Source organism: Balaenoptera ricei, chromosome 7, assembly GCF_028023285.1.
Source record: "Balaenoptera ricei isolate mBalRic1 chromosome 7, mBalRic1.hap2, whole genome shotgun sequence".
NCBI classification, from domain to species: domain Eukaryota; kingdom Metazoa; phylum Chordata; class Mammalia; order Artiodactyla; family Balaenopteridae; genus Balaenoptera; species Balaenoptera ricei.
Genome location: NC_082645.1, coordinates 66,601,742 through 66,628,574, shown reverse-complemented (window position 1 = coordinate 66,628,574; position 26,833 = coordinate 66,601,742). Strand labels below are relative to the sequence as shown.

At 34.9% G+C, this 26,833-nt stretch overlaps 1 protein-coding gene across 44 annotated transcripts in view; it reads left to right on the top strand.

The window, feature by feature from the left end:
- TTN (titin) overlaps positions 1-26,833 on the top strand; it is a 285,370-nt gene that overhangs the window by 102,743 nt on the left and 155,794 nt on the right. For 40 of the 44 annotated variants that reach the window (XM_059928202.1, XM_059928193.1, XM_059928210.1 and 37 more), the window contains 34 exons: positions 480-770; positions 3,683-3,970; positions 4,564-4,656; positions 4,777-5,062; positions 5,848-6,031; positions 6,239-6,328; positions 6,425-6,692; positions 6,800-7,060; positions 8,669-8,878; positions 9,085-9,162; positions 9,265-9,291; positions 9,713-9,772; positions 10,082-10,165; positions 12,046-12,120; positions 13,136-13,183; positions 14,048-14,449; positions 14,915-14,977; positions 15,342-15,413; positions 15,578-15,655; positions 16,240-16,329; positions 16,559-16,642; positions 17,994-18,080; positions 18,484-18,567; positions 21,245-21,328; positions 21,553-21,633; positions 21,780-21,860; positions 22,036-22,113; positions 22,363-22,458; positions 22,887-22,994; positions 24,680-24,766; positions 25,261-25,344; positions 25,506-25,586; positions 25,876-25,959; positions 26,182-26,265. In XM_059928202.1, coding sequence (XP_059784185.1) covers positions 480-770; positions 3,683-3,970; positions 4,564-4,656; positions 4,777-5,062; positions 5,848-6,031; positions 6,239-6,328; positions 6,425-6,692; positions 6,800-7,060; positions 8,669-8,878; positions 9,085-9,162; positions 9,265-9,291; positions 9,713-9,772; positions 10,082-10,165; positions 12,046-12,120; positions 13,136-13,183; positions 14,048-14,449; positions 14,915-14,977; positions 15,342-15,413; positions 15,578-15,655; positions 16,240-16,329; positions 16,559-16,642; positions 17,994-18,080; positions 18,484-18,567; positions 21,245-21,328; positions 21,553-21,633; positions 21,780-21,860; positions 22,036-22,113; positions 22,363-22,458; positions 22,887-22,994; positions 24,680-24,766; positions 25,261-25,344; positions 25,506-25,586; positions 25,876-25,959; positions 26,182-26,265 — 4,251 coding nt within the window. The remainder of the gene's footprint in view (positions 1-479; positions 771-3,682; positions 3,971-4,563; positions 4,657-4,776; positions 5,063-5,847; positions 6,032-6,238; positions 6,329-6,424; positions 6,693-6,799; positions 7,061-8,668; positions 8,879-9,084; positions 9,163-9,264; positions 9,292-9,712; positions 9,773-10,081; positions 10,166-12,045; positions 12,121-13,135; positions 13,184-14,047; positions 14,450-14,914; positions 14,978-15,341; positions 15,414-15,577; positions 15,656-16,239; positions 16,330-16,558; positions 16,643-17,993; positions 18,081-18,483; positions 18,568-21,244; positions 21,329-21,552; positions 21,634-21,779; positions 21,861-22,035; positions 22,114-22,362; positions 22,459-22,886; positions 22,995-24,679; positions 24,767-25,260; positions 25,345-25,505; positions 25,587-25,875; positions 25,960-26,181; positions 26,266-26,833) is intronic. The other 4 variants (XM_059928190.1, XM_059928187.1, XM_059928195.1 and 1 more) reach the window with 4 other exon arrangements.

Below are 26,833 nucleotides of genomic sequence, written 5' to 3'. Positions count from 1 at the left end.
ATAGAAATGTTTCAGAAGAAATAAGTTTCTCTAGAGAAAAAGTGATCTTTTAAATCTGTATTTCTCTAAGTTTTTATATATCCTACATAACCCTAAGACCACTCCTTCCCTCCCCACTTTTTTCTTTGTTTTTTTTTTTACAAATATCTGGTTCTGTAAATGACCATAAGTTATTCTTATCATCCATCCCATAAATCAGAGAACAGTTTAAAATAAGCTTGTGAAAATAAAAGAAAAAAAAACCACAACATTGTAAATCAACTATATGCCAATGTAAAATTTAAAATTTTTTTTAAATTTAAAAATAAGCTAAGCTTGTGGAAGGAGGCCAAATTGTTTAGGAACATTACACTGATATGCTGTATTCAGTTGGTCAGCATTGACTTTGAACTTAAAGTATGACTTTTCTTTCTTGAAAAGCCTCCCATTAATAACCTACTTCTGGATTCCACTTCATATATCCTTGAACTTTCTTACAGAGCGGCTAATCCCACCAAGTTTCACTAAAAAACTCTCGGAGACAGTAGAAGAAACAGAAAGGAACTCTTTCAAACTCGAGGGCCTTGTTGCTGGTTCCCAGCCTATCTCTGTCGCTTGGTACAAAAATAACGTAGAGATCCATCCAACGTCTAACTGTGAAATCACATTCAAGAACAACACACTTCTGCTGCAAGTCAAGAAGGCAGGCATGGACGACGCTGGTTTGTACACGTGCAAAGTGTCAAATGATGCAGGCTCTGCTCTGTGTACATCTTCAGTCGTCATCAAAGGTAAGTCACCTTCAGAGCCCCTGGCATGCTGTGTTTTTCTTTACTGCCTATTAGACAGCCATGTGTGTTTCTTCTGACATCTCGACCAAGTAAGTTATAACAGATATGAATATATATTATTGAATTGGCTTGCCACAATTCCACATATGTTTACTAAAACATATATATTAGTTGTAATTTAATTACGTGGCCCAGGAAAGTAGGTGCCATATAATAAATGGACTGTACCTTAGCTTGTAAATCACATCTCGAAATTCTCTCAGGTAGTTAGAAGTTTAAGTCTATTTTGAAATTCATACATAAGTGACATATAAATTTTTATGAAGCACATTTGTTTTGAAATTTTTAAAAATTTTCATCATTGAATATTGCATTACCTTTGCTTATTTTGAGTTCTATCACATTCTGAAACATTTTCTTTTCTAAGGATATTTCTAAAGGATTATTGTCTGACATATATTGCCCAAAGCTTTTAGCCTGTACATGAATATTAACCTCATACAAAAGGGTAAAATTTGCTCAGAAAGAAAAAAAAATGGGTGGAAAGATGTTGCATATCATTATGAATACACAGTCATAGCTTGAGGCAAAGAAATAGACTGTATTGTTTAAGGAGATCTTCTCAATCTGATCCTCTAACCATAATGGCTTCATCCATATAACTTTTTTTCTTTTTTTTTTCTTAACATCTTTATTGGAGTATAATTGCTTTACAATGGTGTGTTAGTTTCTGCTTTATAACAAAGTGAATCAGCTATACACATATATATATCCCCGTATCTCCTCCCTCTTGTGTCTCCCTCCCACCCTCCCTATCCCAACCCTCTAGGTGGTCACAAAGCACCGAGCTGATCTCCCTGTGCTATGTATCTGCTTCCCACTAGCTATCTATTTTACATTTGGTAGTGTATATATGTCCATGCCACTCTGTCACTTTGTCCCAGCTTACCCTTCCCCCTCCCCGTGTCCTCAAGTCCATTCTCTATGTCTGCATCTTTATTCCCGTCCTGCCCCTAGGTTTGTCAGAACTTTTTTTTTTTTTTTTTAGATTCCATATATATGTGTTAGCATATGGTATTTGTTTTCTCTTTCTGACTTACTTCACTCTGTATGACAGACTCTAGGTCCATCCACCTCACTACAAATAACTCAATTTCGTTTCCTTTTATGGCTGAGTAATATTCCATTGTATATATGTGCCACATCTTCTTTATCCATTCATCTGTTGACGGACACTTAGGTTGCTTCCATGTCCTGGCTACTGTACATAAAGCTGCAATGAACATTGTGGTACATGACTCTTTTTGAATTATGGTTTTCTCAGGGTATATGCCCAGTAGTGGGATTGCTGGGTCGTATGGTAGTTCTGTTTTTAGTTTTTTAAGGAACCTCCATACTGTTCTCCATAGTGGCTGTATCAATTTACATTCCCACCAACAGTGCAAGAGGGTTCCCTTTTCTCCACACCCTCTCCAGCATTTATTGTTTGTAGATTTTTTGATGATGGCCATTCTGACTGGTGTGAGGTGATACCTCACTGTAGTTTTGATTTGCATTTCTCTAATGATTAGTGATGTTGAGCATCCTTTCATGTGTTTGTTGGCCATCTGTATATCTTCTTTGGAGAAATGTCTGTTTAGGTCTTCTGCCCATTTTTGGATTGGGTTGTTTGTTTTTTTGATATTGAGCTGCATGAGCTGCTTGTAAATTTTGGAGATTAATCCTTTGTCAGTTGGTCATTTGCAAATATTTTCTCCCATTCTGAGGGTTGTCTTTTCATCTTGTTTATGTTTTCCTTTGCTGTGCAAAAGCTTTTAAGTTTCATTAGGTCCCATTTGTTTCATCCATATAATTATGAGGCAGTTCATCAAAATCACTTTACAGGCTAACTTCCTTGAACAGCTGGGAGTTAATTACCAACTCTGATGATCTAGCTGGCCATGTCAGGGTGCACAGACAGTAGGTTAATATCATCAATAGATTAATATTACTAATAAGCTAATATCATTGAGTTAACTTTTTATAATTCTAATTTCATCACTCAGTAGTACTTAAATGCATTTGATTTTAAAAACATTTAGTTAAATGAAGAATGTGTGCTTAGCGGTGGCTTTTTTACATTCATGATGGTTTTACATTGAGTAGATAAATATTTTCTATAGAATTCTGAGGCTTTTTATGCATAGAGTTTAAAAATGAATAGATATCAGAAGTTTTCATCTTTGCAATCATGAATATTGCTTGTTTTCCTTACATGTAGGTCTCAGAACCATTCAATAAAATCATTACATAACACCAAGCTATACATGGCCTTCCCATCATGTTACTGATATCTTCTTCACTGGTTTTCAGTTGAGCCCTGAGCTTCAACGCCTCATTCCTTTGGGCAAAGGTTGGATTTTAAATGCTACTGTAGCTGCATATAATAGCTAAAGATGATCATAAGAGAAAATCACATATTAACATGTGGGCTCATGGTTACTCAAATGTTGGCTTTCTTTCCCAGAGGGTAGCAAACATTGTATATCGTGAGCAGAGTTCTCCAATAGGCCCTTCGTTTTTAGGGTTCAGTGAAAATACAGCTGCACGCAGGTTTGAGAGAATCAACGGTTCTATATGACATCGAAATTTATAGGAACGGCCAGGGCAGTGTTTGCAGAGCCTAATGTTTGCAAAACACAGATGCTTGGGTAATTCATGGGCAGCATGGCATCTGTTCTTTGCTTGTTTTTAAACCTTTTTCTATTTATAAAATCCAACACATGTAACTATTGCTTTCAGAGATAAAGGCACATGATTCAGTTCTATTATAGCAACCAGTGCTACCTGTTAGAGGCAAAACTTGTTTCTTTTCTGGAGTTTAATATTTTTTTGTTTTTATGTTCCTCATGAAAATCCCTTTCTAATTCTAGCACCTAAGAAGCCACCTGTGTTTGATCAGCACCTTACTCCAGCAACAGTTAGTGAAGGAGAATCCGTGCAGCTTAGCTGCCACGTCCAGGGATCAGAACCGATCAGGATCCAGTGGTTGAAGGCTGGCAGGGAAATAAAGCCCTCAGACAGATGCAGCTTCAGCTTTGCTAATGGGACTGCTGTGCTGGAACTCAAGGATGTGGCTAAAGCAGATGCGGGAGATTATGTGTGTAAAGCTTCAAACGTGGCTGGAAGTGACACTTCCAAATCAAAAGTGACCATTAAAGGTATAGACACCTCAAAACTATTATTTGGATTAAGTCAACTGCTTGTGTTTATTTGCTTATTTGCTTATTACAATCTAAGTAAGAATGGAATTAGATTTTTAGAATTATCAGTTACTGCTCCTTTGCAATTTATAGTCTCCTTATTATAATTGAAATATTAGGTCATTTAGTGGCAATAATTTCCATACAAATTTTCTGAAAGTACCCCAAGTTCACCATCACACTTCTTGACCTTTCCTTCACCATATCCAAAAGGATGTAACTAAGTGGAGTTCCAAAAATGAGCCTATAATAATGTGACATAAGGTAGCCTGATATCATATCCCTAAAGGAAATCTATATAATAAAACCAAGTTGAGAAATATAAAACTTGATGCTATTAATGTGATTGCAGTTCAATCTGCATGTAATGACTACAACTAGTTATAAATGTCTATGAAACTGCTTTGTCTTCTATAATCCACTCTCATATAGAGTGTGTAATATTTGTGACATTGCCAAATTCTTAAAGCCTGTTTTTCAAAGGAAATTATTTATTACAATTTGAAGGTAATTGTGATTTTTTAAAAAAACATGTAAACGTGTTTTTTTAGACAAACCGGCTGCCGTCCCAGCAGCTAAGAAAGCAGCAGTAGATGGAAAACTCTTCTTCATATCAGAACCTCAGAGTATGAGAGTTGTAGAAAGTAAGTACTTCCTGAAAATTACATCTTCATCTATCTTGTACATTTTACTGCTGATTTCATTTCAGAAAAACTGGTTTTGGAAAATTAAATTTTTATTGATTTGTTTTCATTGTTCCTTAGAAACCACTGCAACATTCATCGCAAAAGTTGGAGGTGATCCAGTTCCAGATGTTAAGTGGACAAAAGGGAAGTGGAGACAATTAAGCCAAGGAGGTCGAATTTTTATCCACCAGAAAGGCGGTGAAGCAAAGCTGGAGATCAGAGGCACCACAAAAACTGATTCTGGATTATACCGATGTGTCGCATTTAACAAGCATGGTGAAATTGAAAGTAATGTTAATCTACAGGTGGATGAAAGGAAGAAACAAGAGAAAATTGAAGGAGATCTTAGAGCAATGCTGAAAAAGTAAGTTCAATAAAATACCATGCACGGTAATGTTCCATTCATGGACCATCCCCTCCAAGATTCAGATTGTGAAAGAACATTAGCATATAGACATTTTAACAGAAACAGATAAGCAAATACACAGTATTTGAGTGGAAGTTAGTGGTGCATTAACATCAAGTTCTGAATAATCTTGAGAAAATTTTGAGAATGAGGTGAATTTTTATTAAAATTCTGAACTAAGGAAATGGCCTGTAGAGAAACCTGTGTGTCTAGGCATGAAATTTTTGTTTCTATATGTAATTTCTCTTGCTCTGAATGGCTTTCTAGATCAACCATTTTAAGCATTTTCCATAATTGCCAATAATTTCAAAACCAATTATGTTTCAACATCACTGTTAATCAATTAATCAACATTTAATTTCTACATATTTTCCTCATGATATATGTATTCTTTATTGATGCTTTCCATGGCTATTATTATTTTTCCTTATAATTCTTTCATTAGCCTCTTCTGTTGTAAAGCTTACAAAAATATTTTTGTTATCCTTTCTTAAACTCTTTGATCAAATTTCCATACTTTGTGACTATAGTCTGATCTTAATCCACTCCACCTCCAAACCCACAATTTTGTTTGTTTGTTTGTTTCACAGTTAACATGGTAAAATTAGTAGTTCTTAAATAAAGGACACAAAACTATTCCTTTGTGAAAAAAATTTTATTACATTTATAATCTTTGAATGATGATAGACAATTCAAAATAAGTAGAAGACAGGTGATTCATGTTTATTTCTTATTTCATTTAGGACTCCAGCCTTAAAGAAAGGAGCTGGGGAAGAAGAGGAAATTGATATCATGGAACTTCTCAAAAATATTGATCCAAAAGAATATGAAAAATATGCCCGCATGTATGGAATCACTGACTTCCGGGGTCTTCTTCAAGCATTTGAAATGCTAAAGCAAAGTCAAGTAGAAGAGACACATAGATTGGTATGATCTTTTGTATATAGTATCATCTTTAAAAATTCACACTTGAAACATCTAACATACACCTTTTGAGTTTCCAGAACCCTACAGTTGTATAAGATCAGTTAATATAACCTAAGCAGCATCAAAAATGGAAGTTAAATATAATCATTTGTCCTCTAATTCAAATTTTATTCCATATTGTAATACTTATGCTTTTTTTCTCCCTAGGAAATTGAGGAAGTAGAGAAGTCAGAGAAGGAAGAAAAGGAATTTGAGGAACTTGTATCATTTATTCAGCAAAGGCTGTCACAGACAGAGGTAAAATGAATTATGCTGATCACAAAATGAACAAATTATTATTGGGAATTACAAGGGAAGGAGTGACTAATGCATTTTAATTCTTTATTCTCCTAGCCTGTCACTTTGATCAAGGACATTGAAAATCAGACAGTTTTGAAAGATAATGATGCTGTGTTTGAAATTGACATTAAGATTAATTATCCAGAAATCAAGCTTTCATGGTACAAAGGGACTGAAAAACTGGAACCCAGTGATAAATTTGAAATAAGCATTGATGGTGATCAACATACACTCAGAGTCAAAAACTGTCAACTTAAAGATCAGGGCAATTATAGATTGGTGTGTGGTCCACACATCGCTAGTGCTAAACTAACTGTAATTGGTAAGGAAAAAGAGTTTTATTATTTTTAAAAAATTTGTGAGATGAATTTATTACTGAGTACATCACATGTGATATCGTACAAAATGTATATTGTATCATACCCACAGAGCCTGCCTGGGAACGGCATCTTCAGGATGTTACTTTGAAAGAAGGCCAGACTTGTACCATGACTTGCCAGTTTTCTGTGCCAAATGTAAAATCCGAATGGTTCAGAAATGGCAGAATCGTTAAACCCCAAGGTAGATATAAAACAGAAGTGGAGCACAAAGTCCATAAGCTGACCATTGCAGATGTGCAAGCAGAGGACCAGGGTCAGTACACCTGCAAATACGAAGACCTTGAAACTTCAGCAGAGCTCAGAATTGAAGGTGGGTGAAAGACTGTGGCTGGAGTTATCACAGCATCGGTCAGTGGCCAATGTTGTGCAGGACCCCTGCAACCCTGCCATCACATGTATCTTAAAGCGCTTGTGTGGTCTCATTTCCCAACACACATACTCATAGCATTCACTCACGTCTCAAAATCCATTTGAAATCAAAACGGAAGTATTCACATAAGTGCCGATTCTGTTGCATAGTTCTTTTTGACCTGAAGTAGATTTCAGTCTAAACTATGACTTGACTTTCTAACACTTATTTCTGTTAAATTTCATAATTATGCTAAATTCAGTAATTTTTTTACAATTCTATTAAATGCCATAATTCTCACATCTATGATTTTGAATTCTAGAAATAAATCTTAGAAAGGACCAGATTTCATGGCTATGTGTCTTGAGGATCTTGGCTAGGAGCTGACATTTTGTTTACAGGAATCAATTTGACTCTATCTGTATGAAACTTTATAGATAAAATTAACAACATATGTGATGTGTGATTAGCAGCTATTTTTCAAAAATAATTATTTCATAGGAAGATCATATTCCAACCTCTGAATCTCTGAAATGAAGTGGAATCCCAGGACTTAGGAGCAACAATATTTATTTCCTAAAGACCTACACCTTTAGACTGTATTCAGCAACATTTGGCTCTAATCATGGGCTCTACTTCCAGGCATAGCCATTTATAGCTGTTGAAATAACTATGTGACTTATTTACATAAGCATTTCAACATCTCTGACTTGCTTTACAGTGGATATCAAGGCCTGGTTGTATTTTAAAGTTCAGAAATTTTAAATCGTTTTTCATTTAAAGGATCCAGTTGAAACCACTTATTTTTTAAATAGTTGCCTCCTTTTATATGATCCTTCAAAGAAAAGCTCACCAGAGTACATATGACATCTAAGCTATTCATGATACTGCTGTACGTTGAATTCCAGCCTTCCAGATAAAATTTTGCAGAAGGACCTCCACGCCAGCCTATTCTCTTGCTACATACCCTGCCATTCCCAGTGGGTGGACTTCATGCCTGCCCACGTGTGCTTGCAAAGCAGGGTTCAGAACTCTTCAAAATGAATCCTTTGAAATTTAGAAGTGCAGATTTCCTACTGAGTTTGAAATTATTTTAACAGGGAAAGTTATACAAGCCAAAAACTAAACAATTCTAGATCCTGAATAGCAGAATTATTTTACAGAGGAAAGAAAGAATTTCAAAGGGGAATGAGAAGTATACAGTAAAAATTTAAGTTTATGTTCCCTTTATTTTGAAGCCCCCATTTCACTAACATTTTTAAAGTTTAAATTTTACTTTTGGGTTATAAGCACCCTTGACTATTGCCTTCATGTAAATATTGTAAGGACTTTCAGGGATTTCTTTAAACTTTCCCACATTGATCCTGTAGGAATACACTTAAGTATTGGGATAATTTTTTGTTACTAATGCGAAGAAGTGCACTTTCTTCTTGTTTTATCTTTTCAGCCTTTTTCTATTTTCCAATCGGATAAAAAGATAAGAGACTTTAAACATCTGTGGGGGAAAGCACAGTGGAAGAAATTCCTCCCCAAACAAGCTAAATTTGAACTCTTTTTGTACTTAAACAGCTGAACCAATTCAGTTTACGAAGCGCATACAGAACATTGTGGTGAGTGAGCATCAGTCTGCCACCTTCGAGTGCGAAGTGTCCTTCGATGACGCCATTGTAACATGGTACAAAGGACCAACAGAACTGACCGAGAGCCAGAAATACAACTTCAGGAATGACGGTCGCTGCCATTATATGACCATCCACAACGTGACCCCAGATGACGAAGGTAACTTAATTGACAGCGTCCCTGTGACTATATAATTTCAACTTTGCCTGTTTTATTTATTTCTACTCTAGTTTATGCTTATACTCTGTAGTTCTATCTAGATTACTTTTTTAGGAAAGAGAAATATAAATAAATACTATATTTAAATAAAGAAGCATTATTTACAAACATATCAGAAAGCAAACGTTTCATGATTTTTTCCTTAGGTGTCTATTCAGTAATTGCTCGACTGGAGCCCAGAGGTGAAGCAAGAAGCACAGCAGAGCTGTACTTAACAACCAAAGGTCAGAAAACACCCCATTCAAATCACAGTGCAATCTTGGAAACAAAGTAGCCTACCAAGACAATTCTAAATTTTAAAAAATATCATTTTTTTTCTTTTGCAGAAATCAAACTTGAGATGAAGCCTCCTGGTAAGTTAAAAAAAAAAAAAAAAAAGAATCAATCCTTACAATACATTCAGTGTAATTTTGTAAATGATAGAAGCCAAACTAACATGTCTAAAAATATTATTTCTTTTTTTCAGTAAAATATTATTCAGTAAAATTACTTTCAGTAAAATAATACCAATGTTAGGCTTTGTGAGTTTGGGAAATTAGAGATAATGAGGTCACATTCAGCTGATATCTAGGATCAAGTTTGGCCATAGAACAAATTTTCACAGGGAATAAATTTGCATGTGTGGCTGCCTACAAAAGAATCTTAATATCTTTGTTTCTATATGTTAAATTCTGCTGTTGGAAATGCCTGACAATCAAACACATCTTAGTTGTCTAATAAATATCTGTGTTTTCAGTCTCTCGGTGCTTATCATTATTAAATGTCCCTTTTCAGATATTCCTGACTCGAGAGTTCCAATTCCAACCATGCCTATCAGAGCAGTACCACCAGAAGGTAAGATCCAGCACCATGACCCCTGGGCTTGAAGCTGCAGTATCCTACCACTAGGAAGTTACCAATGCCAAACCATAGCATACAGCAAGAACAAATTCTTTCTCATCATATTCTTCACTGTGTAATTAAAAATCAAAGCAAAAGAGTAGTTACAATTATAAATAGATGCTAATTTTGTTTGTTCTGATTGTTGAATTGCTGCTATAACACCTTTGAAGTACTGAAAGAAATGCATGAGACTTTTCATCATATTTCACACAAAATAAGAAACCAAAATATGTTACTTATGATGGCATTTATTTTCTTCAGAAATTCCTCCTACAGCGGTTCCTCCCATCCCCCTGTTGCTACCATCACCTGAAGAAAAGAAACCACCAGCAAAACGTATTGAAGGTATTATACGTTATCTACCTAAATGTCAAAATATAGAACTATTACAGACCTGGAAAATGTCGTTTAATGCAACATGCTGGCCCTCTAGTGGTCAGCAGTTTGAATTGCCTTTCAAAATGTAAATTATATGCTCTTAAGTATTAACTAAATATGTAAGACATGTGCCTAAAAGTCTGAAAATCATCAGAAAAAAAAATATGATGCTTAATATTAAAATGTTTATTTTAAAGGAATCACTTAAGCATTAATGGCAAACTGATTTCACATTTCATATTTTCGTAACTACTACATAAAGCAATAAAATGATACAGTCAAATTCTAGTGAAGCTTATAGAAATAAAAAATACTAGTGTATAGTCAGATTTAAAATTATAGTTTGTGTTTTTTCCCAATTACACTGTTAACTACGCTAAAATTCACTATTTTGTTATAAAAATATGATTTGGAATATCTTTGATTTTTTTTTTTTTTTTTTTAAGCTAAGGAAAGAGCTCTCCAATAAACTCATGAGTGTGTCAGGAAATTGTCCTTCTCAAATATTTCAGTAGATAAATTGTACTATTTGTGCCCCCAAACTGCTCAACTAATCAGTCAACAGACTGCCTGGGACTCTCTAGAGTTCTGGGGAGTTCAGAATTGCTGTCAGAATTCTCCCAGCATCATCAGGAAAAAATTCTGCATGTCAAAGTCACATTTTTCCAAAGCCAAGCCACCATTACTGTAGTAGTTTCCATGGTTTGACATGCTAGTTCCCTAATATCTACTACAATTGGTGTCAAAAGCTTGAGCTAGTTTTCAGCCATCCTCAGGGGAAATTCAGTTTAAAAAAAAACAAAAAACACTTCCAGTTTTATGACTACTACAATCTCAATAACAAAGAAAAGCATTTTTATAATTTATATGAACATAATTAACTATATTTCACCTACTTATGATAGCAAAAATGAATAAGAATCAAAAATCATAAAATAGATTTCCACTTATATTTGTTGTCAGGAATAATAATTTATCTTAATGAATGATTTATGATTTGATTGTTAGTGTCAACATGACTTAAGTTTGAGTGCCCACTGGGAAACTTGAGAAATTAAATCATATTTTAAAAATTCAAAAGTGTTATTTATTCATGAATACTAGGAGCCATAATCAAGTTACGATCAGGGGCCAGGATCAAGGTATAATGTCAGCAATGACAAAAGAAAACTTCCACAATGTAGCATAGGTGGGACTTTAATTTTACTAATTCACTTGTTATTCTTTTTCCTGAAAAATATAATAAAGTGTCCTTACCTAAGTGAAATGAAGATGAAAAGGTGTACCTCTTCTATTTATGATATCACTTGGGTCTACTCTAGATGTTTGAAAACTTTAAGCAGGCATAAAATCAGTGAAGATGTAAGATCACCCTTCATAGTCTATCTCCCTCCAAAAAAATTGTTCTGCTTTCTAGTCCAAGATCTTTCCGAAACAGATATCTTGCAATAATGTGCAGAATCTCTTGTTACCATCAAAACATATTAAAATATATATATATATATTTCAGGGCTTCCCTTGTGGTGCAGTGGTTAAGAATCTGCCTGCCAATGCAGGGGACATGGGTTCAATCCCTGGTCCGGGAAGATCCCACATACTGCGGAGCAATTATGCCCGTGTGCTACAACTACTGAGCCCGCGGGCCTAGAGCCTGTGCTCCTCAATAAGAGAAGCCACCGCAAGGAGAAGCCCGAGCACCACAACTAGACAAAGCCTTTGCACAGCAATGAAGACCCAACACAGCCAAAAATAAATAAATAAAATAAATTTAAAAAAAAATTTCAATAAACCTCCCAGTTTCATGAAAATATTTTAGTAAAGTTTACATCTGACATCTCATTTTTTAGTGGCCAAAAAAGCTGTGAAGAAAGATGCTAAAAAAGTTGTCGCAAAGCCCAAAGAAGAGGCACCACCACCTAAAGGTATTATAATTAATCAAAATTCAGTCTTACTGCTTTTCTCTTGGTTAAAAAATTTAAATCCCAAATAGTGGAGGATAGAGGAAGGTTAAGAGTGTGAATTCACAAAATGGTACCTCTTCCTTTACTCACCCTCACCCTCTTTTTTGATTCAGTCCTCACTTTCTCTCTCAACTTTCTTTCTTTTCCCCTTTTTTTCCTCCCCTATCCTCCTGTGCCTATGTCTACCCATGGCACCCAATGGCAACACCAGAGAGTTCTCATTATCTCTGGATAGTGATTTAAAGAAGGCACTGCCCTCTGGTCCAACAGCTGATCTTGATCAAGTCACACCAACAGAAGGTCAAGGGCTGGCACTAATTTTAAGTGGCTGCTTCAGCCCAACTCAGCCCCTTCCTGGTTCACCTGAGCTAAATGTCAATACTTGCAGGGAAAAAAAAAAAACTTTTCGCAGGGGGATCAATTTAGTTACTTTAAATTTTTATTATATCCTGGAAAATTTTTAGGAAGGAGACGGGATAACTAAATTTAAGCAAATAGTTTTATCCATCTGGCTAAGATTAAAGTACAGCAACCTCCTAAAAAAAGGAGAATCCAGGAGCATAGGGCACGATTCACTGAGACTTTTTTTTTGTGGTCATTTGTGAGATGTTACAGAATAAGAAGAATCTCAAAAAAGCATGGCTATTTCCCAAACTTTATTGTTAATCACTGAAAAAATTAAACATGCATTATTTTTAGCATCAGACATACCAAATATTCTCTTTATGTTTCATGTTAATTTAAATTGTTTTAAATCAACATAAACTAGAATAAAATTTCAGCCTTCCTGCGTTTTCGTTAACATGGCATTACGTAGCATTTCTGGTGAGCTAAATTTGGATCTTATAAAAGCATTTGATATATGAGTAGTAGTCACAGATCATACAAATGGCTAACAAGGGTGTACAGGATTAGTAAGCATTAAAAAACTTATAGTCTAAAGATAAACATGTATTTTATGTTTTCAAATTTCCAGAGGTTGCCAAGAAGCCCCCACCTCCTACTGCCTTAATTCCAGCAGAAGGTAAATGAAATATTTTATTCTATTTATTTCTGAGATTTGCATCTCTGCGTTGTATTCTTATTTTATGTATCAGGCTTCCAACTTATTATAAAGTTGTAAAGTCTCCTCTGCTACAGTAAAATTAGCAGTGGAAATGATGGCTACTTCATACTGGTCGAATTCCAGGAAAGAAAAACCCAGGCAAATGTTTATGCAGCCTCAGTGCAGTGGACTCAGGGAAAGAAGTGGTGAGGGCTAGAAAGGGAGGGGATCCCTTATTGTTTCAACTGTAGCTAACACAAATGTTAAGGATCATATGAATAATGTTAGCCTTAATATTTTTAAAGTTGTCATATGAAAGCAACTAATTGATTTGGTTACATGATTTTAAATATTGTCTTTATCAAACTGACTAAAGAGTTATATTCGATAGTCAAAAATATAGCTTTAAAATTAGTACTGTTTTTGAAAGAATAGTTTGGAATTTAAGTAACTGCAGAAATATTAAAAATAAATTCCACAAAATGATCAAATATTAAGATATTCCATGAGGAAAAAAAAACTAAGGGTTTTACAAACTGGAGCTCCCATGAAACAATGGAAGATGTGTTCATTGGATAATATTTACTGAATGCCATTTTGTTCACACCAGAAAAATCCTCAGGTTAAGAGTAGAGTGTCTCTTGACCCTCCTGACTATGTTCCATAATGAACAAAAATTTAAACAGAACCAACACAAAGAAAACGTAAATTATCAATATAAGGCTGAGATCTCAGATACTGATATTACTTGACTACATAGACTTTCATTTCGTGAAGTAATTGTATGGATATAATTAACATGCTAATATTATCTTTTTAAATCAATTAATTAATTTATTTTAGCTCCTGAAGTGATTGATGTATCCTCCAAGGCTGAAGAAGTGAAAATAATGACCATAACCAGAGAGAAAGAGGTTCAGAAAGAAAAAGAAGCTGTGTATGAGAAAAAGCAAGCAGACTACGAGAAGAAAGTTTACATAGAATCTTTGGAAGAACCTTATGACGAACTAGAGGTAGAACCATACACGGAGCCATATGAAGAACCTTACTATGAGGAACCAGATGAAGACTATGAAGAGACCCATGTAGAAGCTAAAAGGGAAGTTCATGAGGAATGGGAAGAAGATTTTGAAGAAGGGCAAGAATACTATGAAAGGGAAGAAGGTTATGAGGAAGGGGAGGAAGAGTGGGAGGAGGCTTACCAAGAAAGAGAAGTCATCCAAGTTCAAAAGGAGGCTTATGAAGGTATGTATTAATTGGGTGACTTTTTTCTCTTTTCCTCATTTTTTGCTCAGTTCTTTATATTTTCAAGGTTATTAACCTGATTTGCAATGGATATGAAATAGGTGAAATGACCATTTCCATTTTTTAAAGTTAGAAATCTTTAGAATCTTTAAAAGCATCATTTTCTTCAGAGTTACTTTCATGCTTTGATATTGTAAATTGAATCATTTAATCGTATTACTAAGACTGAATTCTGAGTGCTCTTTTCTAATGCAGAGGTTCAAGTTTTAGTTTCACTGCCTCACTGCATCTCTGCTTGATCCTGCTTCTAAATCCAGCATGAGTAATCCTGTTAGCAATAAAGACCCCAAATACAATAATTTACACAGTTGTATATGATTGTTAACTTATATCATTTGCCAATTGATACAATCTATTAGAACTTAACCTATTCAAGCACACCTTATTACTGTGTTTTTGTTAAAGAATCACGTGAGAGGAAAATTCCAGCAAAAGTACCAGAAAAGAAAGAAGTACCACCTCCTAAAGGTATGTAATTGGAATTATTTAAATAGATCACATCATCGACGTCATTATCATGGCTTGCTGGGCAAAAATGTATGAATCACCAGTTCAATCCAATAGGCACAACTTCTTCTGGAAGCTTCATTGTATCAGTGATTTTTTTTCTAAGAATATCTACCTACTTCATTTAATTCAAACATAAAATGATGATAAAAAGATTGTTGTGGTAAATATAAAATAAAAAATAACCAAAATACTTGAAGTACAGAAGCTTGTACTTAAAGTTCAGTGCAACAAACTTGTCTCTCTTTAAAAAATGAGAGAAAAAGAGAGAGACTATTTTAATAGAAATTCTAAAAGTACTGCAATTTTTTTAAAATACTTGCAGTTGTAAAGAAGCCCGTAGTTGAAAAAATTGAAAAGACTTCTCGAAGAATGGAAGAAGTTCAAGTCACCAAAGGTATTATCATTTAAAACATTTCTAGTACCATGTACACAAGTAATTGTTTACTGATATATAGTCACATGTTAGTTATTTATATAGTCATCTAAACTAAGATATTTTAAAATTTTGTGCAAAACAATATTCTTCACAATACAAATATATTTGTACATATTTTTAAGTACCCGAAGTTTCAAAGAAGATTGTTCCACAAAAACCTTCTCGGACTCCAGTGCAGGAAGAAGTTATTGAAGTGAAAGGTATACATCTTTGTCTTTCAGCTACAAGTTTTAAACATTTTTATGTGTATGAATATGTATACATGTATTACTGAACAACTCACAAATCTGAAATCACCAAAATAAAGACATATTATATATATATTATATTATATACATTTTATGTTGCACATTTATATAATTTAATTAAATCATAACATTATCTTTGTTTTTAGTATCACTTTAAAATTACATAATATTTTTTTAATTAAAGAAGGATTTGTGTTTAATCAGTAGTCTTCTAACTTTACCGTGCCATGCATTCCATTCCATATAATATTCCTCATCTCCTCATTTATATGAATAAACCCTAATGGATTTGGGAAAGCACCACATCACGTGTGAAGAAGTTGTGTCTATTTGATTCCCATTTAATAATGTTTGATAAAGGCTGCATGGATTGTTTGTCCTTATAGAGCAAAACGTGATTTGTTTTCTTGTCAATACTGAATTTGTTCTCAAGCTATCATATTAACCCACTCATTCTGTGTCTAAACAAGCCATGTATTTGATCTGATGTCTTGAACTGGAAAAAGAAATACTAATGTGAAATACTCTCTTTAAAGTACCTGCTGTACATACAAAGAAGATGGTTATTTCACAAGAAAAGATGTTCGTTGCTTCTCACACAGAGGAGGAGGAGGTGTCAGTCACAGGTATAAGGCAAATTTGAATATGGGGCTCAAATGGAAGGGCTTCAGATGGATTTTTATCCCTCTTCTTATCTAATTTGTGATTATGTAGATATCTCTGTCTCCTTGTGAATCTTTGTCATCTTTTCATTTCACCTTTGTCTGTTTTAATTTGTATTTCAATATTCTTTGTAAATTGCAATACCACCCACAGTATGGCATACCAGGAACTAAAATGTACATTTTTTTAAAGTCCCTGAGGTACAAAAGAAAACTGTTATCGAAGAGAAAATTCACGTTGCTGTTTCCAAAAAGATTGAGCCTCCACCTAAAGAAGGTATTAGTGATTTATTCTAAGTTTAAAATCTTTCAAAAGTTCCAAAGTAAATATCTGAATATGTTAATATTAAATAATAAATTTAGTCACAGACCTATAGCCACTATGTGCAAATGACATCATAGGGAGATGCAAAGACCATGAGGAGGGTATTGGAGAGAGGAATGAGAATTCCTGGAGGCTCTGTTCCCTGCTGCATGGAGCTTACAATCTAGTGGTCAGCTGTTTAGAAAACGAAATAGTGTCCTGGGGGCTTCCCTGGTGGCGCAGTGGTTAAGCATCTGCCTGCCAGTGCAGGGGACACGGGTTCAAGCCCTGGTCCGGGAAGATCCCACATGCTGCGGAACAACTAAGCCTGTGCGCCACAACTACTGAGCCTGTGCTCTAGAGCCCATGAGCCACAACTGCTGAAGCCCATGCACCTAGAGCCTGTGCTCCGCAACAGGAGAAGCCACCGCAGTGAGAAGTCTGTGCACCGCAACGAAGAGTAGCCCCCGCTCACCGCAACTAGAGAAAGCCCGTGTGCAGCAATGAAGACCCAACACACCCAAAAATTAATTAATTAATTAATTAATTAAATCTATTAAGAAAAGAAATACAGTGTCCTGGAGCCAGCTCATACCCACTCACCAGAGCTGATGGTTAAATTTTCAGGAATTTTGCTACCCAGCATTTAATGCTTCCATGATTAAAAGTTAAATTATATAAAATTAAATAAATTATATTTAAAGCTATGGTAATAAATGCTCAAAACTCATTACTATTTTCCTATTATCTATGTTTCTGAGGTTATGTTGATTGCCTCTGTGTTGTGGAAATACTGGATAATTATGCACTACTTCTCGTCCCTTCCCAACTCCGAGACAATGACATCATCGTTGGTAGCCAGGATGCATGTATTTGCACCACCACAGAGGCTGGAACTTGGAAACTGGCAGTGGCTGCAAATTAGGGCTCCCCTCCCTCCACCGACCCTCTCCTACACCCAGTCAAATTGTTAAACATTTAGGATACAAAAACTATTTAAGATAATTGAATGCAGTTGTTCTAATGCTGCGGCTTTATAAAAGTAAAGTTTCTAAAACAGGTGTCTGAGGAACAGGCACTGGCACCTCTGAGGAAGGGGTGCTCCTACCTGTTCCTAGGAAAGTGGAGGTTCCTTCAGTTAAAAATGAGTAACAGTCACATTTTCTAATTAGCCACTAGTTCATTGCCCTTAGCCCTTGATTAACACATAATTTTCTTGCATTCAATTGGTATAAAACCAGAATGTCTACTCTTTAAGTCTTGCAACAACATATGCCTTGTCAAAATGCACAATTTCTCAAAATCGACCCATTTTTTTTTAAAGTCCCTGAGCCACCCAAGAAACCAGTCTCAGAAGAAGTAGTCCCTGTTCCCCACCTTCCTGAAAAGGTGGAGCCCCTACCAGCCAAAGGTAGAATCATATTTTTGAAAAAAATTTCTTAATGTCTGTCTTCTTGTACCTTTTTCTGTTGGCTCTGTGTGTTAATGAGATAGTATCTGTAAACCATTTGTAATATATTTTAATTCTGTGTATGTTGATTTCATTAACTTGTGGTAATATGTTACACAAATGTCAGTAATACTTTAGACTCCAGACCATGGTGATTGGGAATTTGTCGGCTTCGTGTAATATATGTAATGTCTGTATGGTACTGATGTATTTAGCGTGTATTTTCATCACAAGTTACATGCTTGATATTAAATTACTTCCTAAATTCTTACACTCGTACTGAGGATTTATGCTTTAATGTAATCTTAAATGTCTCACAAGGAGACTAGAGTTCTCAGTTGTTTCAACAATGGTGTCTTTAAAGTTCCTGAAGTTCCCAAGAAACCTGTGCCAGAGGAGAAAAAGCCAGTTCCTGTGCCTAAGAAGGAACCTGCCGCTCCCCCCAAAGGTACACCAGAACTGATCACGTGCTGACCCTTTGCCCCAAGTGCCAATGCTTTGTCTTATACAGTCTTCGTACTTACTCTGCTGTCTACTTCGTGTCTTTTACATGCCTCTTGTGTTTTTCATTTATTTGTCAGCTTCGGGGGGTACACTCGACATACATTATTTGTGATACTGAACATTAAAAGAAGTTACTTTTAAAAAGCAACTATATCAAACTGCTGTCTTAAATTTTTAGTATCTTCCCTCTCCTAGAGAAAGAAGAAATATTTGTGAAACTCATTTTCTGCAGGGCATGTTTCTAGGAAAAACTCTTTCAGCCCTCAACTGTGTGACTTTTTCTTAATAAAAAAAAAAAACTTTCATGAGTTATGACAAAGATACAAAGACTGACAGGAGGGTGTTTGGCAGAACTGAATGTTAATGAGGTAAAAATGTACACAGTGCTTCTGGGAACTGCCACTCTTCTGAAAAGTCAATAATGCCTACCCTTAAATAGTTGGAAACATCAACTTTTGGCATTTACTTTCACCATGTTTCTTGAGATATTAACTGAACATTGACACTTGCCATAAATGTTGCAATTATCTAATTAGTGAGTCAAGGGACCTTTCATATAGGGATGTTTGGATTCAAATATGCTAATTCTTGCTTTAATTTTTTGGATTTGGTTGGTTTTGGGGGTTTTAGTGATAAAAGACACTACTTTATAGAGGCAATGAAGTAACAAACTGCACACATCTGGTCAGTTATAGAGAGATCCAGTATCATCCAGCTTAGGAGAAAGCAGGCTCATACATTTTAAGAAGTGTTCTCTTTTGCCTGATTTCTCAGTGTTTCCATTTTCTTCCTGAATCAAATCTGCTTCTCTCTTTCTCAGACTCTTCTTGGCTGTTTCAGAATTCTGGGTCTTTTTTTTTTATTCTTTATTTTTTAATTGAAGTACAGTTGATGCACAATATTATATAACTTACAGGTGTACAATATAGTGATTCATAATTTTTAAAGATTATACTCCATTTATAGTTATTATAGAATTTTGGCTGTATTCTGTTGTACAATATATCCTTGTAGCTTATTTTATACCTAATAGTTTGTACCTCTTAATCCCCTACTGCTCCTCCCCACTTACCTCTCCCCACTGGTAACCACTAACTTGTTCTCTATATCTGTGAGTATGCTTCTTTTTTGTTATGTTCACTAGTTTGTTGTATTTTTTAGATTCTACATGTAAGTGATATTATCCAGTACTTGTCACTCTCTGACTTATTTCATTTAGCATAATACCCTCCAAGTCCATCCATGTTTTTGCAAATGGCAGCACTTCATTCTTCTTTATGGCTGAGTAGTATTCCATTGTAAATATATACCACATCTTCTTTATCCATTCGTCTGTTGACGGACACTTAGATTGCTTCTATATCTTGGCAATTGTAAATAATGCTGCTATAAACACTGGGGTGCATGTATCTTTTCAAATTACAGTTTTTATTTCTTTAGGGTCTTTTTTTTTAACCAAATGATTTTTAAGAATGATTTCTGATTATTATCTAATCATTAAAATATAATGATTATATGAAAATAAAATATGATTATAATGAAAAGCTTATATTACTAAAACCAGTACTAATACCAAAGCCTCTTGGTCACTCCTGGAGGAGACTCAGAGGCATATCTCATTTATACATGAAAATAAATACACTTAGTAACATGTATGTATGTATAAACATCCCATGTATACATAACATAATATATACATGTATCAATGTGTATCTGTATAACTACATCAGGATATTACAAATGCAAGTGTAGAGGTGCAGATGTTCAAAAAAATTGCCAATATCTTATTTAAAATGGAAAAAATTACTACCGATAATGCATGCTGTTAGAACTACATCAGCCACTTAAAAATTCAACATCATCAACACTTAGAATAGATAAATTAAACCCATTGTAAACCTTCTTTGGGTCATAGATCCTATTGAAAACTATGGAGCCTCTTAGAGAAAAGCACATATGTACATACCCACAAAATTTTGCACACAGAACTCCCCAAAGTCACTGACACACAGATATCATACTGAGAGGGCTACCCTAGCAAAAGAGTGTTTCCTGAGTTTTATAGACACTACAGGTGCACCAAAAAAAAAAAAAATTCAGAAGAGAAATAGAAAAAAAAAAAAAAATGATATAGATGCAACCATTCTAACGACATCTTAGTCTAAGATAGTCTTAGATAAATTATACCCATTGTTGTTTTGGATTCCATTTCTCAATACAAAGAGTAAAGGGATTTTTCTATATACTATATCCACACTCTATATTGTTTATATAATTACTGACTAATTTGGTATTTTTACTGGAGTATAATTGCTTTACAATGTTAGACTAATTTGTTTTTATCAAAAGCATACCAATATATAAAGAAAGAATGAATTCTGTGCACATCCTTCTGTGTATATAACTCGTTTTTAATCGCCTAAATGCCTCTGTAACATTACTTGGGACATTTACCACATGTGACCTTTAGAAAACTATAGTTTAATTTTGTGCATTATTTTGCCGATGCATAGAAAACCTATAACGTTAGTAAACTACGTAAAGATTTGTGTGTGTGTACCTATATCCATTCATAAAAGTGACATATGGCTGAACTAACATTCTATTTTAAAAACTTTAAGTCCCAGAGGTGCCCAGGAAACCTGTCCCTGAAGAAAAGATTCCTGTTCCTGTTGCAAAGAAAAAGGAAGCTCCGCCAGCTAAAGGTACAATGACTTGCTTAGTAAGGAAGCTCTGTTTTTATGTCTTGAGTATAAAACATTTTTGTGTTTAATTATCTAATTTAGTTTGTTTCATTCAAAATGAACGTTTTATGGTGTAAGAATTCCACAAAAGTGTCTGTCCACCTGCCTACTTTCTTACAAAATAACTGTCCATTAGCTACTTCGGAAAATATAAAGTTAACTCTAAAAATGAATGTCTTTTCAAGTTCCTGAAGTACAGAAGACGGTTGTCACAGAAGAAAAAATAACCATCGTCACTGAAAGGGAGGAATCTCCACCACCAGCAGGTAACCTCATCCCTTCTCCACGAAATAACCTTATCTTCCCTTCAAGCTTCTTTAATTGCATATCTTCTTTAATGGGCCTGCAAGTTCTATGTTGCTCATTTACTTTGCCTTTCTGAGAATTTTTAAATCAAATACTATCCTTTAAGTGCCAGAAATACCAAAGAAGAAAGTTCCTGAAGAAAAAAGACCTGTTCCTCGGAAAAAGGAAGAAGTTCCACCACCAAAAGGTATTGTCTCTCCATCTTTCCAAGAACCATCTTTATAATATTATGTTCCTAGGCAAACAATGATTTTGTTAGTCTTGTGATATATGTGCATCATGAGTGTGTATCTGTGTTTTGTGATGGTCTTCAATGAGATAACACTGAAGTTCTAAAAGTGCACAATGTTTTTAAATTCCAGCTCTGCCTAAGAAACCTGTCCCTGAGGAGAAAGTTCCCGTGCCAGTTCCTGCTGCTGAGAAAGCCCTTCCTCCCCTAGGTAGGATTTGTCTCAAGCCTCTGACAAAAATCTTTTAGCTGGTGGATTCTTTTTCCTATCTGGTGTCTTCTTGTACTGACCCTTTGTCTCTCTTGGATAGAATTTGTGTGTGTATATACTCGTGATAAGTTATGTAACTTGCTAGTGAAAGTGGTGTACTGTGCAAATCTTCCCCAAACTTTAGGGAGAGAAAATTGTTAAGATTCTTGATTTTTAAGCTTCAACTTTAATCCTTTCTTAAAACTGAAGTTTCTAAGAAAACTGTCGTAGAAGAAAAAAGACTTGTCGGTGAAGAAAAACCATCCGTTGCAGTTCCTCAAAGAGTGGAGGTCGTGCGGCACAAAGGTATATAATCGGAAGTGAGGGGAGAAATGAGTTTGCATGTGTTTCCTCCAAGTCTTTTCTTCTTACCACATAGTTTACTTTAGAAGTTGTTCTTATCAGTGTCTGTTGTAGCCTCTGAGACTGAATGTTTTGTGTTTGCATTGGTCCTGAATCATTCTAAGAGGGTGAGTGGGGTGCTGAACATGTGGTAATTGTGAAAGTGGCCTCATTTGGGCATAATCTGAATATTCTTCTCAGTCTTGCGCTGTACTGTCCCCTCATCTGAACTCAGCTCTCTCCTTCTTGTAATGAAGAAGCACTGTGAAACCACCCCCTAAGCAGATAGAAGAACATTACCCATCTATAGGGAACACATGGTTATAATCAGTACTTCAGTGGGCTATTCAGGCTGAATTTAAAGTAAATCTTATCTTTTAAAACATCCGCAGAGGAGGAATGGAGTTATTCAGAAGAAGAGGAAAGAGTATGTGTTTCAGTTTATAGAGAAGAGGAAAGAGAGGAGGAGGAGGAGGAAGTGGAGGTTACAGAATATGAAGGTAAATAATGCAGATAAGCTAGTGGTGACCTGGAGTCTTGATAAGCTGTTTTCCTTCACAGATTATTTATCAGATTAATGAAAGTGACACAAATTCAGTGAACATCTACTGGTCTTATTTGATGTATCTTTTGATCAAAACACAGACTCAGGAGCATTAATTAGAGTAAACATCCAAAGTATTCCTTGTCCATTCCCTCTAACTTGGCTCTGTAGGAAACAAGCCTTCATATTTATAGGTAACTAATGGTGCAAGTACCTCCATACACATTTATCCTTTCAGTAGATGGGACTTGGTTTCAGTATGGTGGACTGGCCTAATCTTCACCTTGGTAGTCTAATGTCTAAAACATGGGTAACAAATAGCATTGTTGATAGCACAACTCACTAATGTGTCCTGACTCACACATTTTAAATGAATAAGAAATTATATACATTATTACATTCCAGAAGTCAAGGCCAGGTTTGAGAGTGAAGCACTGAACACATAGGGCTTTCCAATATTCCATGTATGGAGAAAACAATCGTGTAATATCTTTCATTAGATCAATTTGTTATTCAGATGTTCACATACCTATAAAGCTAGTTCTCTATAGCTTAGGATTGAACAACAAGCTTTATTTCAATGTTGGGATACCCTTTTAATGAATTAAGACACCCCTAGGTTTACTGCTAAAGTTCAGCATTCTGGCTAAAGCTATATATCTGAAAGAACTTTACTAAGAAAGTTTTAATCTGGCTAATAAAAGGGGCCCCACCTCTCCTCCACTTGGAAGAAAAGTCCATGTGAAATCCAGATGTGCAGTCTTAATGGAATGGCTTAGAACAGAGCAAAACTTGACTCCCTAGAGGAAGCCCACCAGTTCTGTTGTGCTTCCTGGGAAAGGCCAAGATGGGCATAAGTCAGGAATCTGATGGATTCAAACAGGGTCCTATCCCTTCTAGAAATGTTTGGGAAACCATAACATGTACACAAGGAAAGTTCTCATTGCAGGAATATAATTTCAGTTTTTTATACATTATAAATTTCTTTTAGTACTATAGACGCTAATTAAAAGGAAAGACATTTTATGATATTCTTATGTTTCCATTAAGCCCAAAGATTTAGGGAAAAGATGGGTAGCCTGTTAAGTTTACTCCTAGTGTTTGTAACTAGATCTTTCTATTCTGTAATTAATCTCATACACATAGACTCAAAAATCATAGGAAGGCTCTTTCCTCGTCCACCATAGCTACTCTCGCAAAACTTGGGGAAAAAGTCTTGTTTCCAAGTCCTCAGTAGGTTTTTCATATGTAATACAGGTCTTTTCTTTCTTATGAACCTACTTATGATTCCTCAAGTATATTTTTGAAACTTGTCTTCAAATTCCTGTGTTCTTGTTAACTTAGCCGCTAGGATTGTTTTTACGTCTTGCGCTTGTCCTGTTCTTCCTGTGAATACAAGCATTGTTATCTTTATGTTACACTTAAACATTAAATTACTGAAACTTATTTTCTATGCTCTTTATTAAGGCATATGCTTTGATTAAAATCTTCTTCTTTGGGTATTTTAAATGAGAACAATCAGGGAGTTGGAAAGTGTTAAACTTTTACTATTTTACTTACTTTTTGACATAATAAAGTACAGCTAAAATTAAACATGAAAAACACTACAACCTATCTTCTTTGAAATTGATATCTTTAAAGTGGTGGAAGAGCCTGAGGAATATGAATATGTTGTAGAAGAAGAGCTGCACTTTATTTCCAAGAAAGTGGACGCTGAACCAGCCGAAGGTAGACCAACTCTTAGATTAATTCTAGCCCCATATGTGTTTGGCTTGTCCCATTCTTAATGTCCTCTCGTAGTTAATTTTTTGTCTGTATTGCAAATGTTGATGAGTATCATGTGTAATAAAAATATTCCTTAAATTTTTATTAAAAAGAAATCTGGACAGTTCCACAAATGTATTTTATAATCTTTTCAAGTGCCTGAGAAGAAAATTGTACCAAAACCGAAAACTCCTGCTAAAATAGAGGAGCCTTCACCAGCTAAATGTACAATTCTCTCTCAAAGAAATGGGATACCATTTGTCTTAATAACTATAATAATGCCTTTAGTTTGAATAACTGCCTCAGTTTTGTCAGCATATATGTGTAAACATTTTTACTGACTGTAAACATTAATGTTTGTGTAAATGTGTGATCTTTTCATAAAGTGAGTTCTTTGCCCCAAAATTATACTTCTCCTGTAATGCAAACTAATATTCTTCAACCTAATATTTCTAAAGTTCCTGAAGTACCTAAGAAAATTGTGCCAGAAAAGAAAATTCCTGCTGCAGTTCCCAAAAAGGAAAAGGTGCCACCAGCCAAAGGTATATTGGGCTTTCCTTTATTCTTGAATAATGCCTGTCTTTTTAAATCTTAAATTGGTACATTCTTCAAATTTTTATGACATTAACAAGAAAATAAGTGTGCCTGTGTTTAGTGTTTTTCACACTTGTATGTCTGACCATGTTGTGCAATGTCTTTTAAGTGCCAGAAGAGCCAAAGAAACCAGTTCCTGAAAAAAGGGCTCGTCCCAAAGTGGCTGAGATAGAACCTCTTCCCACCAAAGGTAGACAAAACCCCCCAGCACAACAACTAGAAACATGTCTTGTCTTTCTCGTCCTCTCACTGCTGTCCTTGGGTCACCCCTTCTGTATGGAGGTTATTGGTGTATGTTGGCCGCAAGGATATATTATTGCCTTGTCTATGGTGGACTATTACTTACTTGTTGTGAAGTTCATTTGTGTGTACCTTGTAAAATTGTTATACTCTAAAATCACAATACTTTCTGGCTAATACATTTTTTTAAATTCCACTTTAAGTAATATAACTCCGTAATCCTAAAATTATCTTTCAAGTGACTGAGAGGCACATGCAAATTGCCCAGGAAGAAAAAGTTCACATTGCTGTAACTAAAAGAGTGGCACCTCCAAGACCAAGAGGTACATGGGGCCTTTCAATACACAGAATATTGTACCTACCCTATTCTCTTTACCAAATACACTAGTTATGGGTGTTGGTTTTTTGTTGTCATTGTTATAGTTGTTTTATGTTTGAAATCGTGAAAATATCAAGTCTTTTATGTTTGAGTTACTACTATACAACTACCTTTTTGTTGTTTGAATGAGGAAAACAGTTCTTTAAAGTGAAATCTGTCTTTAAAGTGCCTGAGGAACCCAAGAGAGCTGTTCCAGAAGAAAAAGTTCCAAGACTCAAGCCTAGAAAAGAGGAGGAGCCACCAGTAAAAGGTATACCAACTTTTCCAAAAAACAAAATAAGCTTTTAAGTGTCAAAATAAGCTTATAGGTATAACTAATCTAGTGGAATTGGGATCCTTAGAGGAAATAATTTAAATATGTATTACAAAGTAAGTAATATGCATATGCTATTCCGTATCATCTCAAAACTAAATATTTCTGATACCAGAAAATATTCTGTCTCTTCTTCTCAAAAAATAAAAAACAAAAACAAAAGTGAAACTCCATACAAACGTGTAGATACTTTCCCTTAAAATGTATTTATCTTCTAATGTGTCTTTGTCTATATACTAAACTCCTTTGCCGCAATGCTTGTTTTGTGTGGCAACCTTTGATGAAATTAAAATTTTTTAAATCCTCAATTTTCTACATTGTGCCAGTAGAGCTTATGAAAACACCTTAGAATTAAAGTGAGGAAACTATTCCTGTGATGCAACCTTCTGTCTAATGCTTGTTTGATAGTCATTGTTTATACTGTCTAGTTGTCTTTTTTTATTTCTTTTATAAATACTACTTGATCATCTTAAAGTTATTCAATGTCTTTTAAGTATTAAGTAGC